This window comes from Chiloscyllium plagiosum, unplaced genomic scaffold, assembly GCF_037043375.1.
Source record: "Chiloscyllium plagiosum isolate Xiang-an unplaced genomic scaffold, Cpla_swu_hap1 HiC_scaffold_8, whole genome shotgun sequence".
Classification (NCBI taxonomy): Eukaryota; Metazoa; Chordata; class Chondrichthyes; order Orectolobiformes; family Hemiscylliidae; genus Chiloscyllium; species Chiloscyllium plagiosum.
Window position 1 is genome coordinate 52957620 of NW_028270146.1, and position 25901 is coordinate 52983520.

At 40.5% G+C, this 25901-nt stretch overlaps 1 protein-coding gene across 1 annotated transcript in view; it reads right to left on the minus strand.

Annotated features, from left to right (window-relative positions):
* Positions 1 to 25901, minus strand: part of map4k5 (mitogen-activated protein kinase kinase kinase kinase 5) — a 192339-nt gene that overhangs the window by 136283 nt on the left and 30155 nt on the right. The window contains exon 2 of the mRNA XM_043697612.2: positions 19992 to 20049. Within this exon, the coding sequence (XP_043553547.1) occupies positions 19992 to 20049 (58 nt within the window). The remainder of the gene's footprint in view (positions 1 to 19991; positions 20050 to 25901) is intronic.

Sequence of the window (25901 nt, forward strand, 5' to 3'; positions counted from 1 at the left end):
GGCAGCTATTTGTGTGGAGTTTACACATTCTATCCGCGGGTCTGCGTGGGTTTCCTCCGGGTGCTCTGGTTTCCTCCCACAGTCCAAAATGTGCAGGATAGGTAAATCGCCTGCAGTGTTAGGTGCCGTTTATCAGAGGTAGTAAATATAGGGTAGGGGGAATGGGTCTGGGTGGGTTACTCTAAGGGTTGATGTGACTGGTTGGGCCGAAGGGCCTGTTTCCATACTGTAGGGAATCTCATCTAATCTCTCTGCAGATTCTAGCAGTATGCAAGTGAGACTTAGGGCCAATTAAGAAATGTCTGCTTATTAACAAAAGGGGGGAAAAAAAGTACAGATGCACAATGTTGAATTTGGATGGAAGCGTTGCAGGAATGGAGAGGAACAAATAAACATTCAGAGAAAAGCAGCCATTCCAAATAGAGACAGGAGAAATTGTAAATGCTACATAAGGAGGCCACACAAATCACTAATGGGGTGATAGATAGAAGGCAATGCATACATGTATCACAATCAGTAGAATATCAAGTCTGCAAGATAGATTAGAAACAGAAGAAGCCAGGAAAGTCTATGTGTACACATTTCAAAGCAAAAAAGAAATTGCAGGAAGATGGAAGCAATGGACTGGAAAAAGAAAGGTGAAAACCAATATTTGGTTAGCCAGATTAGTGCCAGAGAGCCAGGGAGAACTGCAGAACAAAAGCACAATCATTACAAGAAAATGTCTCACTATGAGTAACACCAATGGCAATCAATAAACTGCACAAAGTGCAGAAATAAAGCAGCTACAGATGATAAAGCATGAAATGAGGGGTGAAAGACCTCTTCCTGAAAATGGAAAAAAGGGCTAAAACTAAAAGTGATGGGTTATCAGTTGCTCAGTTTTAAATGATCCAGAGTGGACAAATGCAGAAAATAAAATGCCTTAGAGTTGTTACAAATGCAAAGTTTAATAAAATGATCATGTTGCAGTTGCCTTTTTAATTCAAAGTAAAATAGGATCTGCTATGAATTCTACCCAACAACAAGCTTGCATGGTTTGGTCCCATTTGTGCAAGGATAAACATCTGAAAACAAAGGTGAACCAGCAGAGGGAGACAGGGCCAGTAAAAGGGAGAATGCAAGATTCAAGAGAAAATAAAAAGAGAGCAATAAAAGAAAAAAACAGTAGCTGTTCAAAGGGAAACTGTTTAAACTGTTCGATTATCAGACAGACATAATGCTGGAGAAAACTGGTGTAATGATCATAGGGAAGGAACCCACCGCTAGTCAACGACATAGAAATATTATTTGCTTAGACCAGGAGAAGGAATTCAATGGGTGCGTCAGTTCTGGGATTCGCAGGAGGCCAAAAAAAGGACCTTTGACAATTATGGAATATAATGACTCAGCAAAATGGAAAGAAGTTGGAAGTTGAGTGTAAGTATGGATTATTTTCTACAAAGGATATATTTCCGTGGACAGCGAGAGTACTGGTCATGGGATTATTGGCCCAGTAAGGCACTAACAACGTTTATCATCTCTGTAGTTGAGTTCGTGGGTCACCTATAATGCAGTTAGCACTGCTACTTCTCAGCACCAATTATCCACCCGATTCCAGCCTCAGGTGAATGTCTATATGGAATTTGCATGTTCTCCCCATGTATGTTTGTGTTTCCTCCTAGTACTCCAATTTCCTCCCACAGTCCAAACATGTGCAGGTTAGGTGGACTAGCCATGGTAAATGCAAAATTACGGGGATAGGGTGGGGGGTCGCGGGTCTGGGATGCTCGTCAGAGGATCAACACAGACTCAAGGGGCTGAAGGACCTCTTTCTGCACTGCAGAGATTTTATGATTCTCATGTTAAGGCGATAATGCTTTTGTTGCATTACTGTAAAGGTTTTAAGCCTTGAAGTCTTCTTGTGCAATTCCCTTAAATTGATCAGTGAGAATTTAACAAAAAAAAACAAACAAAGTCTCTACAGAAATCGTTACAGATTTTTAAGAATGCAGTGAAACCAGATTTTTCAATATATAAAAAAAGAGCAGTGAGGTCAAATACAAAAAGCACATTTGGACTCAAAAATATAAAACACTGAAGCTGTGTTCAAACCAATGAAAGACACTGTTCAAATTGGTGAAGCTTGAGTAATTATCAGCTTGTTAGGAAATAAAAACAGAACATCATTCATGCCAGAGTGGAGCAGGAAACAGCTAAGATAATGAATCTGCGAAATTCTTTACTGCAGAGAGTTGTCAAGGCTAGGTTATGGAGTATACTGACAGCTGAGAGACAGATTTTCAAATCAGTAAGGGAATCAAGGATTATGAGGGAAAAGGCAGGGAAGTATAGCTGAGGGTTATCAGATCAGTTATCATCTCATTGAATGGCAGGAGCTGGATCATTAGGCTGAAAGGCTTACTTCTACTCGTTTATGATCTTCTTTTGTTTACTGTTATTTTTGAAACTAACTACAAATCAAAAAGAGATCTGATACAGAGTGCGTCAGAGAAAATGCAATTGACTCAAAGCAAAACAATGAGGTCACAAACATCCTGATATGCAAGCGAAGTTTATCCAGATGAGGGCAGGAAGAATGCAAATTTTTTTTTAAAAAAGAGAATTTATATTGTTCAAAATGTGCCCATTCCTATTTAACATAGAATAGCATAATATCTTTGCCTGAAATTTCTTTAAGCAAAATGAAGACCATAAGAATCAGTCAGAGTGAGCCATTGGGCCTGTCAAGCTTACCCTGCCATTCAAATCTTGTGCCCAGGCTCCAACTCTTTTGTTCCAGCTTAGCACAGATGCCAAACTCCTAAAATTTCAAAATAAATCTACTTCCTCTTTAAATACTTCCCAGTGATCCAGCTTCCTCTGGCCTAGAGCATTGCAGATATTTGCTACCAACAAAGGGATACAAAATTGGCTTGAAGGCATGAGACAGAAGGCGGTGATAGAGGGTAGCTGAAAATGTGTTGCTGGAAAAGCGCAGCAGGTCAGGCAGCATCCAGGGAACAGGAGAATTGACGTTTCGGGCATAAGTCCTTCTTCTGTGAAAGAGGGTAGCTTTTCAGACCAGAGGCCTGTGACCAGAGATGTGCTGCAAGGATTGGGGCTGGGTCCATTACATTGTCTTTTATATAAATGATTTGGATGCGAATCTGAGATGTATATTCAATAAGTTTGAAGAGGAGACCAAAATTGGTGGTGTCATGGACAGCAAAGAAGGTTACCTTAGAATACCTTAGGATCTTGATCAGATGGGCCAATGGACCGAGGAGTGGCAGATGGAGTTTCAATTTAGACAAACGTGGGGGCGTTGCATTTTGGAAAGGCAAATCAGGGCAGGACTTATACACTTAATGTTAAGGTCCTCGGGAGACCTTGAAGTGTACGTTCATCATTCCTTGAAAGTAGTCTTAGGTGAAGAAGGCATTTACATGCTTGTCTTCATCGGTCAGTCCACTGAGTTAGGAGTTGGGATATCAAGTTACAGCTGTACAAGTCACTGGTGATTCCATTAGACTACTCCATAAATTCTGTTGGCTCTTCTATAGGAAGGATGTTGAAAGTGTGGTGCTGGAAAAGCTCAACAGGTCAGGCAGCATCCGAGTAGGAGAGTCAACGTTTCAGGCAAAAGCCCTTCAGCTCCAGCATCTGTAGTCCTCACTTTCACCTATAGGAAGGATGTTGTCAAACTCGAGAAGTTGCAGAAAGATTTACAAGGACAATGCTGGGATTGGGGTACTTGAGTTTTCAGAAGAGATTGATTAGGCTTTTTTTTCCCCGGAATGTAAGAGGCTGAGGCATGACCTTATAGAGAATTATAAAATTTGGCCTTTTTCCTAAAGTAGGAGAGTCCAAAACGAGAAGACATAAGTTTATGCTGAGGGGAGAAAGGTTTTAAATAAAAAAGGTCCTGAGGGGTAATTTTTTTTAATGCAATGGTTGGTGCACATTTCGAACGAGCTGCCAGAGGAAGTGGTGGAGTCGAGTACAACCACAACATTTAAAGGGATCTGGATGGGGATGAGTAGGAAGGATTTAGAGGGACCAAATGACAGGAATTCCCGTTGTCTCTTTCACCATGTACATTTTCGTTGCTTTCCATTTCACTACGGCTGAACAAACAAGAAGTTTGCCAAAACTCACTTTCACAGTCATGTTTTCTTTCTCAGTGACTGCTGACAACTCAGACTTACCTGACATGAATTTCAACTCACCATGTTTCATCCTTCATGTTTTGAATTCACCCAGGATTACAAGAGTCTCCAACACATACAATATTCTTCAGACTGCTTCTCCCATCACATCCTGCAATGATCAACACCATGCACACACTCCATTCCACTCTGCAGCAACATCACTCCCACTTTCTCAAAGATGTGCCACTCCCCAGTTTCACTTCAACCTTTGTCTCATCCATCACTTCAACAAAAGACTTAGTTTGTTTCTTTCGAACATCAAGGCGTGCAAGCTCCAGCAATTTATGGACTCCCAACATGCATCCTGCACCGCCCTTCCCTTTTAGCTTTCAGACCTAATCTCGTCCCATCACTCAGAGCTAACCTCTTATTGTGCCTTTGCACCCACCTGTTTCCAGCTCTCAGATGTCATCACTTTCTGTCCCCCTGATGTCACTTTCCCCAACCCCAGACCTTGCTGTGTTTTCACCTTACCTCTTCACCTTTCACTCTCAGAGGCTGAATGTACTGCCTCAAGGACTCAGGTTCATACCCATACGGTCCCACCTTAATGAATTTTGGGCTGTTGAACTGTTTTTTCGCCACCACATTCTTCACGCTCACTACTTCAGCCAGGAATCCTCCCATACCCACTCCATTGATCCCTTCACCTGCCTCCAGTATTCACCCTCCATTTGGGCCCTTTCCCCTGGCCTCTAATCTGCCCTCAATCTCTTCATTGAAAACTACCGACGTGACACCTGGCTGTCTCAATTTCTCTGCTTCTGTCACCCACTCTAACTTGTCCCCTTATGAAATTGCCGTACTTTGCTCTCTGAGGTCCAACTCTAACTTTCTTATCAAACCTGCCAACAAAGATGCCATCGTAATCTGGTGTATGGATTTTTATCTTGCTGAGGCTCAATGCCAACTCTCGGACACTAATTCTTACCCCCTCCCCAGAACCATGACCCCACACCCAAACATCAAGATGCTGTTGCCAGGACTGTTACCGATCTCATTAGCTCCAGAGATCGTACCCCCCACTGCCTCCAACCTTCTAGTCTCCCAACCCCAGACAGTCTGCTTCTATCTCATTCCAAAAATCCATTAACCAAACTGCACCATCATATCAGCCTGTTCCTACCTCACTGAGCTAATTTCCTCTTACTTTGATTCTTTCCTCGCTCCACTTGTTCAGAGTCTGCCAAACTACATTTGCAATTCCTCTGATGCCCTCCACCATATTGACAATTTCCAGTTCCCTGACCCTAACTGCCCCCTTGCTCACCATGGATGTCTAATCCCTCTATACCTCCATTTCGCATCAAGATAGTCTGAGAGCTCGCAGAGTGGCCTAAACACTCCCCATCCATCACCACACTACTTGACCTAGCTGAACTCTGTCTCTTATGAACAATTTCTCCTTTAATTCATCTCATTCCCGACCTTTTAAAGAACTGGCTATGGGCACCCGCATGGGTCCCAGTTATGCCTGCCTCTTCATGGGGTATGTGGAACAATCCTTGTTTCAGTCCTACACTAGCCACCTCCCACAATTCTTTTTTCAGTACATCAACCACTGCTTCAGTACCATTTCATGCTCCCAACAGGACCTTGAAATATTTGTTCATTTTGTCTCCAATTTCCGTCCCTCTATTACTTTCACATCATCCATTTCTGACACTTCCCTTCCTTTCCTTGGCCTCTCTATCTCCATTTTGGGGAATAAACTGTCCACTACTACTCACTACAAAGCCACTGACTCCCATTGCTATCGTCACACAGCTCTTCACCCCATGTCCCACAAGGATTCAATTCCATTCTCCCTTTGCCAACATTGTATCTGTTCGGATGATGCCACTTTCCAAAACAGTGCTTCTGACACTGCTTGTTTATTCCATAACTGTGGCTTCCTGGGCACTCAACAGCATCAGAGTTACCACCCTTGTTTCCGCCCTTGCCCCTTCCCGTCACTCTAGCATGATCGGGACCCCTTGTCCTCACGTTTCATCCCAGACTCCACATTCAACAGATCATTCTCCGCCATTTCAGACAACTCCAGCTGAATGCCACCAAAAAAAAAACAAACACACCTTCCCCTCACTCCCCGTCTGCATTCCACAGGGATTGTCCCTTCCGAGACACCATAGTCCATTCACCAACCATTAACACCACCCCCCCCTTCCAACAGCACCTTCCCATGTAACCACAGAAGGTGCAACACCTGCCCCTTCACTTCCTCCCTGCTCACCATCCAAAGTGAAACAGCATTTCATCCGTATCTTCTCCAATCTTGCGTATTGTATTCGCTGCACTCAACGTGGCCTACTCTACATTGGAGAAATCAAATGCAGACTGGTTGACCACTTTGCGGAATAATTCCAGTCTGTGCACAAGCACAACCCTGACCTTCCCATAGCCAGTCATTTTAACATAGTGTCCTGCTCATGTGTCCACTTGCCTGTCATCTAGATACTGCTGTGCTCCAGTGAATCACAGTGCAAACTCAAGGAACATAATCTCATCTTCAGACTAGGCACTTTACAGCCTTCTTGACTTAATATTGAATTTAAAACCTTCAAACTGTGAACCAACCGCCATTCCTTCCCTTTCTTTTAGCTTTATTTGTTACATTCTCTGTCACCACATCCTCTCTCTCTTTCCAACCTCAAACAGACTGCTCGTTCTTTCAAGTCTGGCAGTTAGACACGCCATAGTTCTGCCATTCTCACATTCCGATCACCCTTTTTCCCCCACAACACTCTAGATTCCACCTCTCCACATTCAACTATAGTATGAATGCTATTCCCTCCACATTTCACTTCAAATCTAGATCACACTTGAGAGCGGAAATGTTAGCTTGTTCTCTCTCCACGGATGCTACCTGACCTATTGTGATCTTCAGCATTTGTTGTTTTCAGGTCAAATTGGGATGTCTGGTCAGTGCAGATGACGAGAATCGAAGGGTCTGTTTCTGTGCTGTATGACTATCACTCGGAGAAGAAATTCCTCATCTGTTTTAAATAAGTGTCCCCTTATTTCATAATTGTGTTCCCTATTTCAAGACTGCCCAAAAGTGGAAATATTTTCTCAAAGTTTATCCAGTCAAGCTCCTTCAAAACTTCGCATTTCTGAGGAACGGTCACTGAAATTGAAACAGTGACTCCACTTCCTCTTCACAGATGCTGCCAGACCTGTTGAGTTTATCCAGATATTTGTTTTTGTTTTTGTTTTTGTTTCAGACTTGTAGCATCCACAGTTCTTTGGTTTCCATTTCCCCTTGTATATTTCACTAAGGTCACCCTTCACTCTTTTAATCTGTTTAGCCATACTTGACATGCCACTCAGGAATCAGCCTTATAAATAGCTTCAACGCTAGTATATCCTTTTTATATAGGGAGACCAAAATTATAATCAAGGTGTAGTCTCATCAACACCCTGTACAGTTGTAACAAGATTTCCTGGTTTTTAAGCACGAACTCCCAAAACGAGAAAGGCCGGAATTCCATTTGCCTTAAGTACTGCTGCACTTGCATGCTACTTTTTTGTGTTTCATTCACAAGAATACCTAGATCCCTTTATGTAGCACGTTATCAGACTTATTCTCTATTTAAATAGAGAATATGATTCTTCCTACCAAATTGCAAGACCTCTCAACATTCCTATATTAAACTCCATCTACCAAGCCTTTGCCCACTTACTGAACCTTTATTTTCCCCTTGAAGATTCCTTATGTCCTCATCACAGCATGCTCCGCCCACCTATTATTCTATCACTAGCAAATTTGAATACATTACACTCCGCCAATTGAGTAATCAACACATAGTAAATAATTGAAGCACTTCCAGCACTCAACTAGCGACATCTTTCCAACATAAGAACCATTAATCCCGACTCTCTACTTTGTCAAAAAATATTTGCAATACAGGATAATGCTACCCCCAAAACAATGAGCTCCTACCTTATGCATAACCTTTTATAGCACCTTATAGAAATGCCTTCTGAAAATCCAAATAAATGACATCTACTGGTTCCCCATTATCCCCATAATTCTGCTTACTCAAAGAAATCCAGCAAATTTGTCAAACATTACTTCCCTTTCACAAAATCATATTGACTCTACTTGTCCGCTTTAAGCTTTTCTAAATGTCCTGTTTCTTCCTTAACATTGGACTCAAGCATTTTCCCAACAACAAATGGAAGCCTAACTTGCCTAAAGTTTCCTGCTTTGTTCCTCCCTCCTTTCTTGAATGGGGAAATCACATTTGCAGTTTTCTAAACCCCTCAGAATCCAGCAAGTGTGGAATATTTCAACTAATGCCTCTGTGAAAACTTTGGGATGCAGGCCATCAGGCCTTCACAATTTATCTACGTTGAATCTCATCAGTTTGCCAATTATTTTGTCCCTCATGATAGAAACTGTTACAAGATCTTCCCTCCCATTAGCGCCTTGCTTATCTGTTATCTTTGGAACACTTAGGAAATATTGGTTTAAATCATCTGTCATCAATTCCCCAGCTATATGCTCCATGGGGCTGACACTTCAACTACTTTCTTTTTATACATCCATATATATGCAAAGGGTTTCAGTATAGAAACCATATTGAAAAAGACAAAATAATGTTACAATGGAGACTTAAAATAGTTCCAAAACTTAACCTCCAAGTTAAATGAAAGAGACCATGCAACCTATGAAATCTGCTTGACATCAAACCTGTTAGGAGATTCAAGGGGGCCTAATTTATTTTACACATGGACATTACAAAAGTAGATTGTGTGGCATTAGTCAGTAAGCTAAAAGTCTCCAAGTTTCTAAAAAGATGTTGAGAATGTTGAATTGTAAACAGATGCTTAAACTGTCCATTTCCAAGAATAGCTCATCAGTATTTCCGATTGCATACAAAGCCTGTACAATTCAGTAAGGCTAGAAACCAGTCTGTACTCGAAAGCCTGAAACTCGGAGACAAAATTAGTTTGCTAAGGTCTAGAAGAGAAAGAACAGCAAGAGGCAAGCGAGTTTGTGGTCCATGACATAGGAATGTGTGTGTGTAGAAGCCTAGGCTCAGAATAGAAAGACCTAATTTGTAAGGAGTAAAAATGACACTGGAAGATTTGGTTAGTTTTAGCCAGAAGGAGAAGACATCATTAAAACTCATTGTGAAAAACAGTTCTGTAGTTAAAGGTACCAGCTTGGGATAGGAAAAGAACATCTAAGCATTCATATCTGATAAGAATCATTTTGGACTAATTCCAGGAGAATTGAATGCCTTCTTAAAGGCATAAGAATATCTGTGAAGTGTGTTTTCAGTTGTACAAAAAAAGTGGAATGTTCTATTTTGATTTAAAGTAAAAGTTACCTACAATAAAAAAAGTCATCAGCAACATTGCTTTAGGCTTTTGAGATAGCTTTGGGAAATTGAAAACGTTAAATTTTGACCTATCATCTTGGTTATTAACGGGAAGTTTAAATTTCTCTAAAACAGTAATTAGTCTTTAAGGAGGAGATCATAACACTGATTTGACCTTTTTTTTCAAATTACACATTTTGCATATTAAAAGCAAAGTTGAAATTTAAACCTTATCAATGAAAGTGAACTACTTCCAAACTTTAAAAGAAAAAAGATCAAGGAAATATCAACAATCTAGTGTTAGAAGACAGCTACAGAGAGCAAAGTAAACCACATTGCTTTGCCTTTCAGCAAAGGGATGCGATCAATCCACCACATCTCCTTGACCACAAGAGAAAGAGCAGCTATTTGCTGCATCTTTTCTCAAGCGAGAAAGCTTCAAATAGGCTACAAAGGCAAAACTTTAATATTTAAATTCAAAATTAGTATAATCATCACTGTAGAAAAAAAGATAGAAACCTAAAAGCAGTTTCCCCTACAATTCCTTTTAAATGAATTGCAATTGTTTGTATATGAAGGCTAAAGTAATAACATGTAGATGCCTTTACACTGGAAAAAAATGATTGCTTAACAGACATAGCAGAAGGTAAGGGTGCAATTCATCACCACATTGAGCTACCAGATGGAATTGACAAACATTTCAGTAATACTCAGACTAGCAGAAAAGTTTAAAGAACGAAACAAAATTCAGTAATTGCAGACTGACAGAAATTAAAGTAGTGGACAGTTAAAATTCAGTCAACAATTTAAACCATCAGACACAGCTATCTTTACATGACCTGAACTTTCTTTAGGGGAGTGAGGGCGAAGGTGAATAGCTGTTACCGTTTAATTTGTGTTGGTCTCACACACCACCTATAGTCCTGTTTCAGAATGTGAACAAACTTAACTAAATAACAGTAAAAAGGTTTGCTATAAAGTTCTTACCACTGTCTTCTGCTAGAAAACAAAACATCCTGATCATTGAGAATGACCTACTAATGTTTCCTTCATGATTCTCATGAGACACTTTCAGAGTACAATTCAATCATGAGTTCAATATTACTAGTTACAACCCAGTCATTGCTTCAACCAATTGTAAACACTTGAATTATGCTGCAAATGTTAATAAGAATGAGTGATACATAGCTTTATTCAATACAATTTACAAAATTGCTCTTACCATCCTGTGGGGAAACTACAGCTGTAAATGACCTTGAATGTTTAAATGTCAGAACATGCCAAACTGACCAGTTCAACTAAAACTTGAATTTATGTTAATTTTAGATATCATGCAATTGAAATCCAACACTATTGCAGACATTGAAAGCTTTTATAAAAGGGAAGTAGCTACAGCACAAAATCCACATTTTAGAAAATTAAGGAAACAACAATAGTGAAGTAGACAAAGTAACACAAGTGTAAAGTTACTCTACCAATTCTAGATTGCCTGAAAAAAGGTCATATTTCAGAAATCAAGAAACCATACAGATGTGGTCATGTCTGGTCTCTTAGCAACATTTTTCAGAGGTTTATATTTCCTTACTGAAGAATTCAGACCTGAGCAGCATTTCCTCCCAGCAGAAATGCTGCACCCTGCCAAAAAATCATTTCATGATAATCGTATTAGAACCTATACAATGGACAAATAAAAAAGGGATGATTTCTGCATTCTTTCCCTTTTACGAAAAGGGCAAAGAATGTACAAAACATAACCTACTTGCATTGCAATATACTGAAACAAAGAACTGTGGATGCTGGAGATCTGAAACAAAAATGGAAATCGCTAGAGAAATTCAGCAAGTCTGGAGGAATTTGTGGGAAGAAACAGTTAACACTGAGTCTAACGACTCTTGGTCAGAACAGTTCTGATGAAGACTTCGTGCCATAGTGCCTTTTTTATATTACCATGTACATTATTTGTATAAAAACAATCAAATGGTCTCTTCAATGCCTCAGTTGAACCTCACTCCATTATACATCTAGGCATTGCATTCCAATCCCAAACTACTGTGTGAAAAGAGCCTGTTTTTGTCTCACATTGCTTCTTTGGCACATTTCTGTGTACTCTTGTTTACAATCCATTCCTGAAGAAGGGCTAATGCCCGAAACGTCGATTCTCCTGTTCCCTAGATGCTGCCTGACCTGCTGCGCTTTTCCAGCAACACATTTCCATCTCTGATCTCCAGCATCTGCAGACCTCACTTTCTCCTACAATCCATTTATGACTGGGGAGAGTTTTGCCTATTCATTCTGTCCAGACCCATTAGGATTTTGAAACCATCTATCAAATTATCATAGGGGAGGTGGTGGCATACTGGTAATGTCACTGGGCTAGTAATCAAAAACACAGGCAATATACTGAAGTACTTTGGCAGATAGTGAAAACTGAATTCAGCTAAGTCTGGAAGAGAACCCGAGCCTAATTACAACCACTTGATTGTTGTAGGACAGGAAATCTGTCATTCTCACCTGGTCTGGCCTATATAGGACTCCAGTCCTGAGTATTTAGGGTTGGACAATAAATGCCAGCCGAGCCAGCAACACTCCACATCCCATTAGCAAATAATAAAACTTTCCTCTTAGCTTTCTCCTCTCCAAGGACAATACTCCCAAATTCTCCAATCTATGTTCAGTTTCTCATCCCTGGAACAATTCTTGTAAATTTCTTCCGCACTCTCTCTCCAATTCGTTCGCATCTTTCAATGGAAAGAGTTTATAATGGCATGATCAACACAGGCATGGTGGGCCAAAGGGCCTGTTCCCCTGCTGTACTGTTCTATGTTTTTTTCCTGATGAAGAGATGCCCATATCTGCACTGAATACTCCACTTTAGGTCTATTTAATGTCCTAATCAAGTTCAGCACAAGTTAATATTTTGAACAACAAATAAAACATACAGCATCCTAGGCTTTATAAACTGCTGTCTACTTGGCCTGCTATCTTCAATGACTTATAGACCGTAAGATATAGGAGCATAATTAGGTCATTTCGTCCATCTAGTCTGCTCCAACTTTTGATCATGGCTGATATGTTTCTCAAGTCAAAAAAACATGTGGTGTTAGAAAAGCACAGCAGGTCAGGCAGCATCTGAGGCTGCAAGAGAGTTGATGTTTCAGGCATAAGCCCTTCATCAGGAATGATGCAGTCCTCACTTTCTCCTAGCACATTCCTGAAGGGCTTATGCCCAAAATATTGACTCTCCTGCTCCTCGGATGCTGCCTGACCTGCTGTGCTTTTCCAGCACCACACTTTTTGACTCTGACCTCCAGCATCTGCAGTCCTCACTTTCTCCTGATATGTTTCTCAACCCCATTCTCCCACCTTCATAACTCTTGAACCCTTTGCTAATCAAAAATCTGTCTACTGAATAGATTCAATGACTTGCTTCCACAGCTTTCTGCCCCAATGCATTCTACATTTCACCACTGAAATTTCTCTGAAGAAATTTTTCATCTCAGTTCGAAAGAGTCATCGCTTCAATCTGAGGCTGTGCCCTCAGGACATAATCTCCCCTACTCTTGGAAACATCTTCTCCATGTCCACTCTCCATATTCTTCAAAGTTTCAGTCAGATCCCCTCCCACCTCATCATTCTAAACTCCATCAAGTACAGACCCAGCATTCTCAATCACTCCTCATATGACAAGATCTTAAATCCCAGGACCATTCTTGTAAGCATCCTCGGAGCCCTTCCACCACCAGCACATTTTTCCTTAAATACTGGGCCCAAACCTGCTCACAATATTCCAAATATGGCGTGACCATCCTCAGTAGTACATTTCTGCTCCTGTATTCTCTCTCTCAAAATGAATGCTAACATTGCATTTGCCTTCCGAACCGCCAATTGAATCTGAATGTTAACACTAAGAGAGTGCTGAACTGGGACTCCCAAGTTCCTTTGTGCTTCAATTTCCAAATCCTTTCCCCATTTGGAAAATAGCGTGTGCCACTATTCTTCCAACCAAATTTTATAACTTCAATTTCCTACATTGTATTTCATCTGTCACTTCGATGTCCACTTTCCTAATCTTTCCCAAGTCCTTCTGTAGCCTCTTTCTCAATATTAACTGTCTTCCCACCTATTCGTGTCATCTGCAAACTTAGCAACAGTGCCTTCAGTTCCTTCATTCAGATGGTTCAGGTATAACGTGAATTGTTGTAGTTCCAACACTGACTGTTGCAGAACTCCATTAGTCATGGCTAACATCCAGAAAAAGACTTCTCTGTCCCTATTCTCTGCCTTCTGCCAATCAGCCAATTTTCTAATCATGCCACTATCCTTCCAACTCCATGGTCTCTGATCTTGTTTAGAATCCTCCTGTGCAGCATCTGGTCAAAGATCTTCTGCAAATCCAAATAGATCACATCCACTGGCTCTCCTTTGTCTAACTTGCTCATTAGCTCCTCAAAGACTTTTAACATATTTCATAAGCATGATCTCCCTCGACAATATGGTGTTGAATCAACCCTATTGTACAATGCACTTTCAAATATTCCGCAATCTCATCCTTAATGATGGACTCAGGCTAGCCGACCTATAGTTTCCTGTCTTTTGCCTCCTGGGTTCTTTATCAGGGTTGTTACATTTGCAATTTTTCAGTTGGCTGTGACTCTCCCTAATTCTAATGATTCCTGAAAAATCATCAATATTTCTACAATCTCTTCAGCTATATCCTTTAGAACTATAGGTTGTAGTGCATCTGGTCTGGTGATCTATCCAGCTTAAGACCTTTCAGCTTTCTCAGTTCCTTCTCCTTACTGATGGTCACTACATTTACTCTCTTGAAGTTCTTGTGTACTTCTGGTGCCTTCCACTATGAAAACTGATGCAAAATACCAATTCAATTCTTCTGCCATTTCTTTGTTCCTCATTACTAATCCTCCAGCCTCATTTTCCATTGGTCTGAAGTTCTCTCTTCCATGCACCTTTTAAAAATTCTACCAATTGTCTTTCATAATACTAACTACCTTACCCTCATATTTCATCTTCTGCCCCCTCATGCACATATACACCCAGGTCTCTCTGATTCAACAAACCAATTAGAGTAATATCCTTTATTTTCTATTGTCGCTCTGTTCTTTGTACCAAATGTGTTTAACCTCAATTCTCTGCATTGAGCTTCATCTGCCATTTATGCATCCACTTCACAAACTTATCAATGTCAATTTGAAATTCTATGCATCATACAATCGTTTCAAGCTTTACAATCCTACAGAATGAAACTGCCCCTGCTCCAAGATCTTTATTTCCTAATTAGGAAAAGTAAGGTTCAGTACTGACCTTTGGGAAATCTATCACAGAACCTTCTCCCAGCCCAAGAAATAGATACATATTTCTATTCAGAGATATTGTGACACCTCTGGAGCAGGTGGAACTTTAACCCAGGCGTTTCTCGCTCAGAAGTAGGGACACTACGATTGTACCATAATAGCCCAAGAAATATCCACAAACAATTACTTTGTTTCTTATAACTCAGGATACCTTTATACCCACATTGCCACTGACCTTTGAAATTCACGAGACCTCATGAGTCTGTTGTGTAACATTGCGGACATCTTTTCGAAGTCATGAACACCACATCTCCACTTGCTATTACCTCTTCAAAAATCTTCAGCTTGTTAAACATGACTATCCCTACAGAAATCTATGATATTGGATATTTTTTCACTAGTAAGGTTAAAGTGATTGATCTGTAACTGCTCAGCTTATCTTTACAAGTTTTCTTTTGAAGTCATTGATATTTTCCCTTATCAAGGTCTATGGCATCATCTCTCAAATTCTGACCAATGTTTCTTCAATTTTCACTTTCACTTCCTTCAGTATCTTAGATGCAACTCATTTGATTCTGGTGCCTCGTCAACTTCAAATCTCAGCAATATATCCAATACCTTGTTAATTTTAAAGCCTTCCTTCTGTCACTGTGGCCAGGGTAGCATCTGTATCCATCTTCACCATGGAAGCAAAGTACTGAAGAACCTTGATTATCTGAACGAGATGGGCGAGCACTAATTCATTTGGAAAATTGATTATTTGGTTAACTGATTTCCTCTGGGGCTCGGAGTTTTCTGTGAAGTCTGCGCCCCGTTCAGGAGACTAGGTAGAAGCACACCGCGCGCGAGCCCTGCACCCCCACCCACCCCCAACCCGTCCACTCACACCCCGCTTTCCGCCCACTCCCAACCCCATCTGCTCCCAACCCACCCCCCCAACCAACCTCAGCCCAATCCACTCCCAATCCACTCCCACCCCACCCACCCACCACCCACACCCCCAACCCTCTGTGCTCCCATTCCAGCGCCCAACCCCATCCACTCCTACCCCACCCCCAACCCTGCTCCCCTGTCCACCATCACCCATTGTCCAAAACCTCCCCTCCCACTGCCAGGGGCAGCTGGTCCGGACACCAACAGTAAGACGGCTGCTGCTTTCGTGGGGTAAGTCTCCAAATTGCGCACGCACAGAACTTTTTAAACAGGTTCCACTTCTGCCTTGTACAAGACAATGTTGGAGAGATTATCTGGGAATGGAATTTTAGGGTTCACCCCTGTGTATAATTCCAGGGAAATTCCAGAAGTTCTCCCAAACTTTGAATTCCAGGGAAAATTGGGGGACAGGAAGTCAGTCATTTAGAGACAGTGCCTGGACTGTCCAGGACTGTTCTCAGCAGCATTTCAGTGAGCCAAGTTTGTTTTTAATCATTGTACCTGTAAACAAAAGACGCAATCAGAGTTGAGACAGCTCTTTGACATAATGTTTCTACCGGGACCTTGAGATCCCCTTCGGATAATCCGATATTCAGATAATTGAGGCTCCTCTGTATTCATTTAATACTTTACATAGACATTGTATTTCCATGTGTAAATTCCATTTTTAGTCTCCACTTATCCCTATTATCCTTTAGTCAGACTTTTACTATTTACATACCTCCAGAAGACTTTTATGTTTGGTGCTGGTCTCTTTTTAGAGATTTTTGTCTGCTTTACTTGTTTTTCTTTTGAAACTTGCCTCAGATCCTTCTATATTCAGTGTGGTTCTCAATTGTATTTTCTACCTAACACATCATAAGTGCATGGTTTTTATTCTACTTTAATTTCCACCTTCTTGCTCATCTAGGGAGTTCTGCATTTGTTTGCTTTATCTTTCCCCAGAGAGGAAATATAACTTGACAATGCCCAAACCATTTTTTCTTTGCAGGGAGCCCATTGTTCAACTGCAAAATCTCTTGCCAACCAGTGATTTCAATCTACCTGATCTAGCTCGGCCCTTGCCCCATTGAAATTGATTCCCCTTAGTTATCAGTTTGGGTGACTATTTTGCAAAATACCACCAATCTATCTGTAGGAATGACCCCACCTTCCAAATGCTTGCCTTATCAATTAACCACCTTACTCTCATGCAATCACTTTCTTCATGGCCTCCTACAGCGTTCCAACAAAACTTAACACAAAAGAGGAACAGCATACCATTTTCTGCTTAGACACTTTACAGCCACTCAGACTCAATATTGAGCTCCACAACCTCAGGATATGACCTCGATACTTCATTACTCATATCTGCTGTGCTCCCCTCGCCAGCCCCCCTCCAGTGTCTGGTTTGTGCCATGTTGGCTTCACTTTCAGCAGAACTGATCACTTTCATAGCTAATTCACCCATTTCATGTGTCTATTACTCCATCACCACCATTATTACTGCTTTTGTCTTTTGCTCTGGGCAAGTTCATCACTCGCTCCTCCTCCCTCTGTCACTAGCATAAGAATCAAATTTTACAACTCCCTTCAGTTATGAGGAGTCATCATACTGGACTCAAAACATTAACTCCACTTCTATTTCCTCAGATGTTGACAAATTTCTCCAGCACTGTCTTTATTTCAGATTTCCAGCATCCAGAGTATTTTTCTTTTATTTAAACTTTTGACCTGTACTGATTAATCACTGTTCAGTATATCATTCATTTATCTTACAGGTCTACAATGAAGGATAGAATACAAATCACAAGTGGTGCATCCCAAGTCAGTAGCAGATGAACCAACTTCCCAATGACAGCAAATATTTTTCTAGCTTGAAATTTTATTATGTTTTCAAGTGGATAGAATGCAAGATGATTATAAATGGCCAATGGTAAAATGAAGCCTAATTAAATGATGAAGAAATTTGTACTGCAACTTGTGGCACTTAGAAACATGAAATAGCACAACACCTCTGGAAAGCTTCTGGGACCCATGAGAAAAGGAAAAACGCACTACCCCTCAGTCACACTTATGAAACTGAACTGAGACTTGCAAAGCCTGAAACAGGAAATGTAAGACTGCACATTCAATAAAATGCAAAATGGAGTGAGTGAGTGAGTGAGTGAAAGAAAGAAAAGAAAAAAAAAGATGCAATTGAGTGATATGACACAAAAAAGCACTCATTTTTAATAAATCTTCAAAATAAATTGTTAAAAAATCTATAATTTTTCAAGACAGCTTTTCAGTGCAATTAGGGGTTAGCTGGTATTAAGACATATCCATTATCCATTTATAAATTCTTGAATGGTCAAGCCCAGATCCTTCTCACATGGTTAGTGAGAAGGTAACTCAATAGTACATAAATTAGTACTTCAAAGCTATACTCCTCTGCATAATAGTGACACTCATCTGGGTTTAGGGTGAGGGGGGAAAAATTTAAAAGAGACCCTAGGGCAAATCTTTCATGGAGAGGGTGGTGTGTGTATGGAATGAGCTGCCAGAGGAAGTGGTGGACACCGGTATAATTACAGAATTTAAAAGGCATCTGGATGGGAAGTACAGTAGCGCCTCGACTTAGGAACTTAATCCGTTCCGGGACCCGGTTCGCAAACTGAAAAGTTCGCGAACTGAATCAATTTTTCCTATTGTTCGGATAGCATAAGAATGCTTGGATGGCTGTTCACAGAGCACGTGCCAAAGACGAACTGAATGAGATCACACGGGGCCAGAGAGCTTTTGCATTCAACAAGCGCGTAGCAAAGCAGAACAATGAAACCACGTGGTCGCACACAGGCTTTTTGCGTTCTTACCTTGAATTTCGTACGTACGTTGAAGCAAAATTTTACGTACAATCCTGTTCGTAAACTGATTTGTACGTGAACAGGGTCGTTCGTATGTCGAGGCGCTACTGTATAGGTATATGAATAGGAAGGGTTTGGAGGGATCAAAGCCAAGTGCTGGCAAATGGGACTAATCTAGTCAGCATGGACGAGTTGGACCGTGCTGTAAATCTCTATGACTCTATGACCCAATTTCCACAGTCATTTGCGGTCAGAGGGTTTTTTTTTTGTCCAATTAACTCTAATAATGTTTGGTGCACAAATAATTTCACCTTTAATTTTAGCCACTCAATCAAATCACTATGGTGTCTAGCAGATCTGCAAAAAACAAAATAAATAATGTTTGGGCTAAGCATCTGTGATTGAGAAATTTGCACAAGAATGGATGTTTAATGCAACAAATGAATTAGGATTAATAGGGACTACTAGCCAAAAACTACATTTTTTTTCTGAGAATCAAAAATTAAATCAAGTTTTCAATAGCAGATAATCAAAAAAAAAGTCTATAGCCAGATCCCTGACAAGCAACCTACAACCTCTCCGGACTCAGCCAAGCTAAGAACGTTTTACCAATAAAACCTCCATAAAATACAATTACAATGGTTAGGAGTAAAATCTTTAGTTGATGACAGTAGTTCTTAATTGTTTATATTATCTAAACTTCTCACTTAGTTGCATAGGTCTGGTAATCAAGTGTAATGTGTGCAGAATGGAGATGTATAATTGGTACTTCCAGCAGAGACTCAATTATACCAGATATTACACCATCTGACTATCCTCAACTCCACTTTCCTGCCTTTTCCCCCATAACCCTCAACTTCTTTATTATATTAAAAAAACTCAGAGGAAAACAACCTCTTTCTATCCTGTCAAGCAGCAGATTCACAACACTCAAGAACCATTAAAAATAACTTTAAATAAATCAACCCAAAATCTGAAAAAAAAAACTCAATTCATCCCAACTCTCAATGTTAGCAAGACTGTTCACAAAGCAAACTGCAGAAAACATGGCAGAAGTAATGAAGTAAAAACAAATTGAACAAAATCTTCAGCATTTAGGATGAATAGGGGCATTCATCAGCTGTCCTAACTTGCCATGAAACTATTCCAAAAACTTTTAAGCATTAACTGGAGATAACTGCATCTCAAACTTTAGCAAAACAAAACTACATCTTCCCATATAAACTTCCTTAAGTTAATAAACTTGATACGTGAATATCTCTGAAGCAGCTTTGATAAACAAATGGTGAGAAAGGATAGTTCCTATGTAAATGTAGAAGTTTGCCTATAAAAGGATAAAGCATTTTATTTGATACCTGCTTCAGATTAAAGTCATGTTTTGCTAAATTTAAAACTTACCTGGTTCCAATTTGATAATTTTAACTGCAGCCAATTCTCCAGTCTGCAGATTTCTTGCCTGTAATGAAAACAAGAGAATACTTTCAAGTAAAACAGAGCCAAATAGTATTACTCATGAGTTTAAGAAAGGAATATTCCATATAATGCTCTAAAAACATTCTACATTCCAAACTGTTTTACTTTTAGATGGCCAACCTCGAAGCTAAATGCATAGACACACAATTACAATAATGCGCAGAAACCTTTTGGCTCTACATTAATACCAAACGAAGGTTCCAGTGAGAGATGCCAACATTCCACACAGAAAAAGAAAATTAACAATTGCCATCTGGTTGCTCAAGCAGAAGCAAAAGATTGTATATTGCTATTTGAAGGACAGCAAGGAAAAGGTGTGTGGTTGGTTAGACCAGCATTTGACATTCAACATTATATTTAGCACAGATCCTCAAAAAGCAAAATTGCATTGAATTGGAGTGACCTTGTGACATGAGCTTTTAATTGGTTGGAAAGTAGAAGTCAAAGTAAACATAAGACAGACATGCAGTTCTACTTCATCTTTCATCAGGCATCTTCAATTTGTGCTCCAGCCAAAGATTGATGCTGGGTCCACTACTTTTCATTATTTATTTAAATGACTTGGATGTAAGCATAAGTAGTACAGTTAGTAAGTTTGCAGATTACACCAAAATTGGAGGTGTAGTGTACAGTGAAGAAGGTTATCTCAGATTACAACAGGATCTTGACCAGATGGGCCAATGGGCTGAGAAGTGGCAGATGGAGTTTAATTCAGATAAATGTGAGGTGCTGCATTTTGGGAAAACAAATCTTAGCAGGACTAATACACTTAATGATAAGATCCTAGGGAGTGTTGCTGAACAAAGAGACCTTGGAGTGCAGATTCATAGCTCCTTGAAAGTGGAGTTGCTGGTAGATAGTGAAGAAGGCGTTTGGTATGCTTTCCTTTATTGGTCAGAGTATTGAGTACAGAAGTTGGGAGATCATGTTGCGGGTGTACAGGACGTTGGTTAGGCCACTGTTGGAATATTGCATGCAATTCTGGTCTCGTTCCTATCAGAAAGATGTTGTGAAACTTGAAAGGGTTCAGAAAAGATTTACAAGGATGCTGCCAGGGTTGGAGGATTTGAGCTATAGGGAAAGGATGAATAGGCTGGGGCTGTTTTCTGAGGAGTGTCGGAGGTTGAAGGATGACCTTATCAAGGTTTATAACATCATGAGGAGCATGGATAGGATAAATAGACAGTCTTTTCCCTGGGGGAGTCCAGACCAGAGGGTATAGGTTTAGAGTGAGAGGGGAAAGATATAAAAAAGACCTCACGGCACGTTTTCACACAGAGGGTGGCACGTGTATGGAATGAGCTGCCAGAGGAAGTGCTGGAGGCTAGTACAATTGCAACATTTAAAAGGCATCTGGATGGGTATATGAATAGGAAGGGTTTGAAGGGATATGGGCCAGGTGGGACTAGGTTGGGTTGGGATATCTGGTTGGCATGGACAAGTTGGACCGAAGAGTCTGTTTCGCACTGTACATCTCTATGACTCTATAAATACTTTAAGGGAACACCAAATCCTTTTTCTTTCCTCCGACAGTCCAAAGATGTGCAGGTCAGGTGAATTGGCCATGCTAAATTGCCCGTAGTGTTAGGTAAGGGGTAAATGTAGGGGTATGGGTGGGTTGCGCCTCGGTGGGTCGGTGTGGACTTGTTGGGCCGAAGGGCCTGTTTCCACACTAATGTAATCTAATCTATATCACAAGCTCAAAAACAGAATCAGATTTTGGTGTTGATTGAGGGATAAATATTAGCCAGAACACTGGAGATAACTCCCTACACTTGGCTAACAAAGTGTCATGGAACCTTAAACTTCCTTTTCCAAAATCATTAACAAATTTTATCAAGTACATGGTGCAATTTTCAACTTAAGTGCTTGAAAAAGTGTGACAGAATTTAAACTTTTCTCAGTGTTCCACTCTGATCAATCTCAATAGACTTGATATTCACCATTTACATTGTCAGGCAAAGAGCTGAAGGAATCCTTCACAGAGTTTTCATCCCCTCTGTACTTGTGCCTAAATGGTTTTAGTCAGAGCCTTTTCCCCATTGTGACTCTGCGACAGCTACCCCAAGGTTTCTCACATACTTTAGTATCATGAATATGCCTGCCTGCAATGCCTAGTTACAGACAACTCTTTGAACTAAAAGGAAGATCAGCTGGTTTCAGGGAGACCAAAGAGCAGCTTTCACAGAGTGCTGGCTTCTCTGGAGCTTCCCTGGTGAGATTGCGAGACCATAAGATACAGGAGCAGAGTCATTCCATCATTTAATTATAGCTAATAGGTTTCTCAACCCCCGTTCTCTTTACTTCCCCCCCGTAACCCTTGATCCCCTTATTAAGGACATGTGTAACAGTGGGTTGCTTCAACCACTGAACTTCAACCACTGATTCATTCACCAGATCTTCTCTGCAAATCACATTCCCCAAGATGATAAACAAATAACCCACAATCTATTGTAAATTATTTCAGGTACTCTGAAGTATGATTGTCTCTCAGCACCTCTTGCATCAGATTTCAGGATAATGCCTTCGAGAGAATCAAATAATGAATACTTGCCAATAATTCAGATGCTTCTGAAGATTTCTGAAAGTGGACATACAATGACTTTTCAAATATTCACTTCCCATTTCAAACCAGATTAGAACGTAAGCAAGTGGCTGTTTCAGTGCAGTGATAGTATACCAACCAGGAGTAAGAAGAAGTGCAACCCTGGTACAATATGGAGAATTTTGACTGTTGTTTAAAAAAAAACTTAATTCATCATGCTTCTACTCGTTATATTCAAACATTCCTTTGATAAACAATACACTCATGAACACACTTAACTCCCCAAAGCTTCATCTATCAAAGAACTACGAGTACAACCTCTCTTCTTTGCACGACTACTTTCAATAGTTTGACACAGAACAACCAAAAGTAAAAGCACAGAAACCCTAATTAATTCCTCACATAGCAAGGCATCCAAATTGAATTGGGTCTCAAATATTACTTTTATAGATTTCTGATGCTTCAATTCAGCCAAAAGTGCGTGCATACAGTATTTATTACCACAAAAGACTTCTAAATGATATGGAAGTAATATTTGAGATTAGATTCCCTACAGAGTGGAAACAGGCCCTTCGGCCCAAAAAGTCCACACCGACCCTCCGAAGAGCAACCCACCCAGACCCATTCCCTGACATTTACCCCTGACTAATGCACCTAACACTACGGGCAATTTACCACGGCCAATTCACCTAACATGCACATCCTTTGGATTGTGGCAGGAAACCGGAGCACCCGGAGAAAACCCACACAGACACGGGGAGGATGTGCAAACTCCACACAGGCAGTCACCCGAGGCTGGAATCTAACCTGGGACCTTGGTGCTGTGAGGCAGCAGTGCTAACCACTGAGCCACCATGCCGCCCTACCATAGCAGTTTTATGCATAACTTTAAGATCTCTCAAACCTTTGGATTCACTGGCTTTTTGTCATAAAAACTTGCTTACAAGCTAATAAAATATTAAGAAATAATGGCAGCATCAAATAGTTGCTTGAAACCACATTCTGGCTATTTAATTTCCTCAAAGTACAGCAAACTTTGTTTTAACCGCCACTCTCGATAAATCAACAAGATTTGTATACCGAAAGTTTACTGCATTATCACGATCTCTGCGATGTCCAAGTAGTCAGTTGAAGATGACAGTGAGAAGGCTCTCTGCCAGTAAATTTTATTTAAGGCAAAGTTGTGTTATGATTTATGCCATAAATAAAATATAACAATGATATGTAAACCCCCTACATTACGATTCTATTACTTAGTGTGTGTTTTTAACAGTGACATCTTGAACAACCGGAATATTGGTCAACTGACACATTCCTGGTCCCATTGATGCCAAGTAGTAAAACCTTTGCTGTATTCCCAAATGAACTTGAGCTGACAGGCCATGTTTTGATTCTTGCCATTACATAGTTTCTCAAACCTCTTTCCTTCTTATGCTTTAAGTTTTCTCTTCATATGACATGATATCTTTCATCTTCATCAAGTTTATTGATTCTGCTGCAATTCAGTTCCCCACAGATTAAGCACCATCAGTGCACTTAATTTTAATTCTTGAAATGAACTTTCCATCATCTTGCAGCTTCTCTCACTTTTCGTTGGAGCCACTAGAAAAGAATTGTCTCCACATCACTAACTTCCAACTCACTCACTCTCTTATGTTCCCATTAATATACCACTGCTACTGGTCACCTACTAAATACTTATAATTTTAATGGTCCCAACTCCAAATCACTTAGTATCTCCCTTTTGTACAGCTTCTATCTTTTGTTCCTTCAAGTGAGTGAAGCTGCTATTCAGCAAGCTTGTGCCCAGCTCTGGAATGATCATACAGCTATTAGCACACCATGCGCACACATTTTTCTATTACTCTAGCATCATCCTCGAAAGCAAGAGAGCACTTTTTTGTCAAGTGCAGGGAACTGTAAAACTTTAATTAGTTGGTTATGCCAAGTTTCTAGCAAACTGGCTTCTAGTATTCCAAGTTAGTTATTGTAGTTAATAGTTTTAACTTGTCTTTTCGTTACTCTTTCAGGCTATGAGGATCTTATAGGGAAAAGTAATCTATATGATTACTGAAATCAAAAACATTTTTCCCCAAAGGCATTTTAATAGACTAAAGTAGATAAATTGCATTTCACCATTACATTCAAGTCATTATTTTGCCCAATCAGAACTGGAGAGGTATTGAGAAGGAGAGATTCAGCCAAACATGCTAACCCCGATCTAAACTCTTCCAAGCAAAGCTCAAATCAGTGTGCAATCTTAAGTGACTAGAAATAATAATCTTGAAGTACTGTAGTAAAAGTTCTCATGTCAAACGCAGACCAAATACGAATGGAGACAATGATGCAAAAGCTCTTATGCGGCAGCAGCAACTCGAAGGGCGGGAGCTTGCAACAGGGGCCTGCCAGGAGCAGTGAGTCACTGATTTGTGCTTCTAAGTTTGAAAGCAGACAGCAGAGGTTTCTGGGAAAGGAAGGACTTCTTATTTTTATTTCCATCCAGCTATAAAAGTCAGTGTTTTCTCAACCCGAGACCCAAGCTTTGTAGGGCCTCTCACCCAACCATCTCCTCTCATCTTAAAGACCAGGGACATATAAGGTAAGTGTCTCTTCTTTTTTACTTTGTGACAAGAGGACTAGCAGAGATGGCAGTGCAGGGAGAACAATGTTCCTCCTGCATGATATTTGAGGTGAGTGACGCTATTCCTGCCCCATCCAAGTACATCTACAGGGAGTGCACCCAACTCTCACTCCTCCAAGACAGTGTTAGGGAACTGGAGCGGGAGCTGGATGAACTTTAGATCATTCAGGAGGCAGAGGCTGTGATAGATAAGATTTACAGGAAAGTAGTTACTCCTCGGCACGAAGAAAGCTGGGTGACTGTTCGAAGTGGGGGGATAAAAAAAAAAGTCAGTGGAGAGTTCCCCTGTGGTCGATCCCCTGAAAAACATGTATACCTTTTTGGATACTGTTGAGGGGGACGACTTACCAGGGGTATGCAGTGGGGCCCAGGTCTCTGGCACAGAAGCGAAGGAGGGAAAGGAGGAGAGTGTTAGTCAATGGGGATTCAATAGTTAGAGGCTTAGATTGAAAAGTTTGTTGGGAGCGAAGGAGACTCACGGTTGGTGTATTGCCCCCTAGGTGCCAGGATCCGTGATGTCTCGGATTGTATCTTTCGGGTCCTGAAGGGAGAGGAGACTAGCCTCAAGTCGTTGTCCATATTAGGTATCAACGACATAGGTAGAAAGAGGGATAGGGATATAAGGCAGGATTTCAGAGAGCTAAGGTGG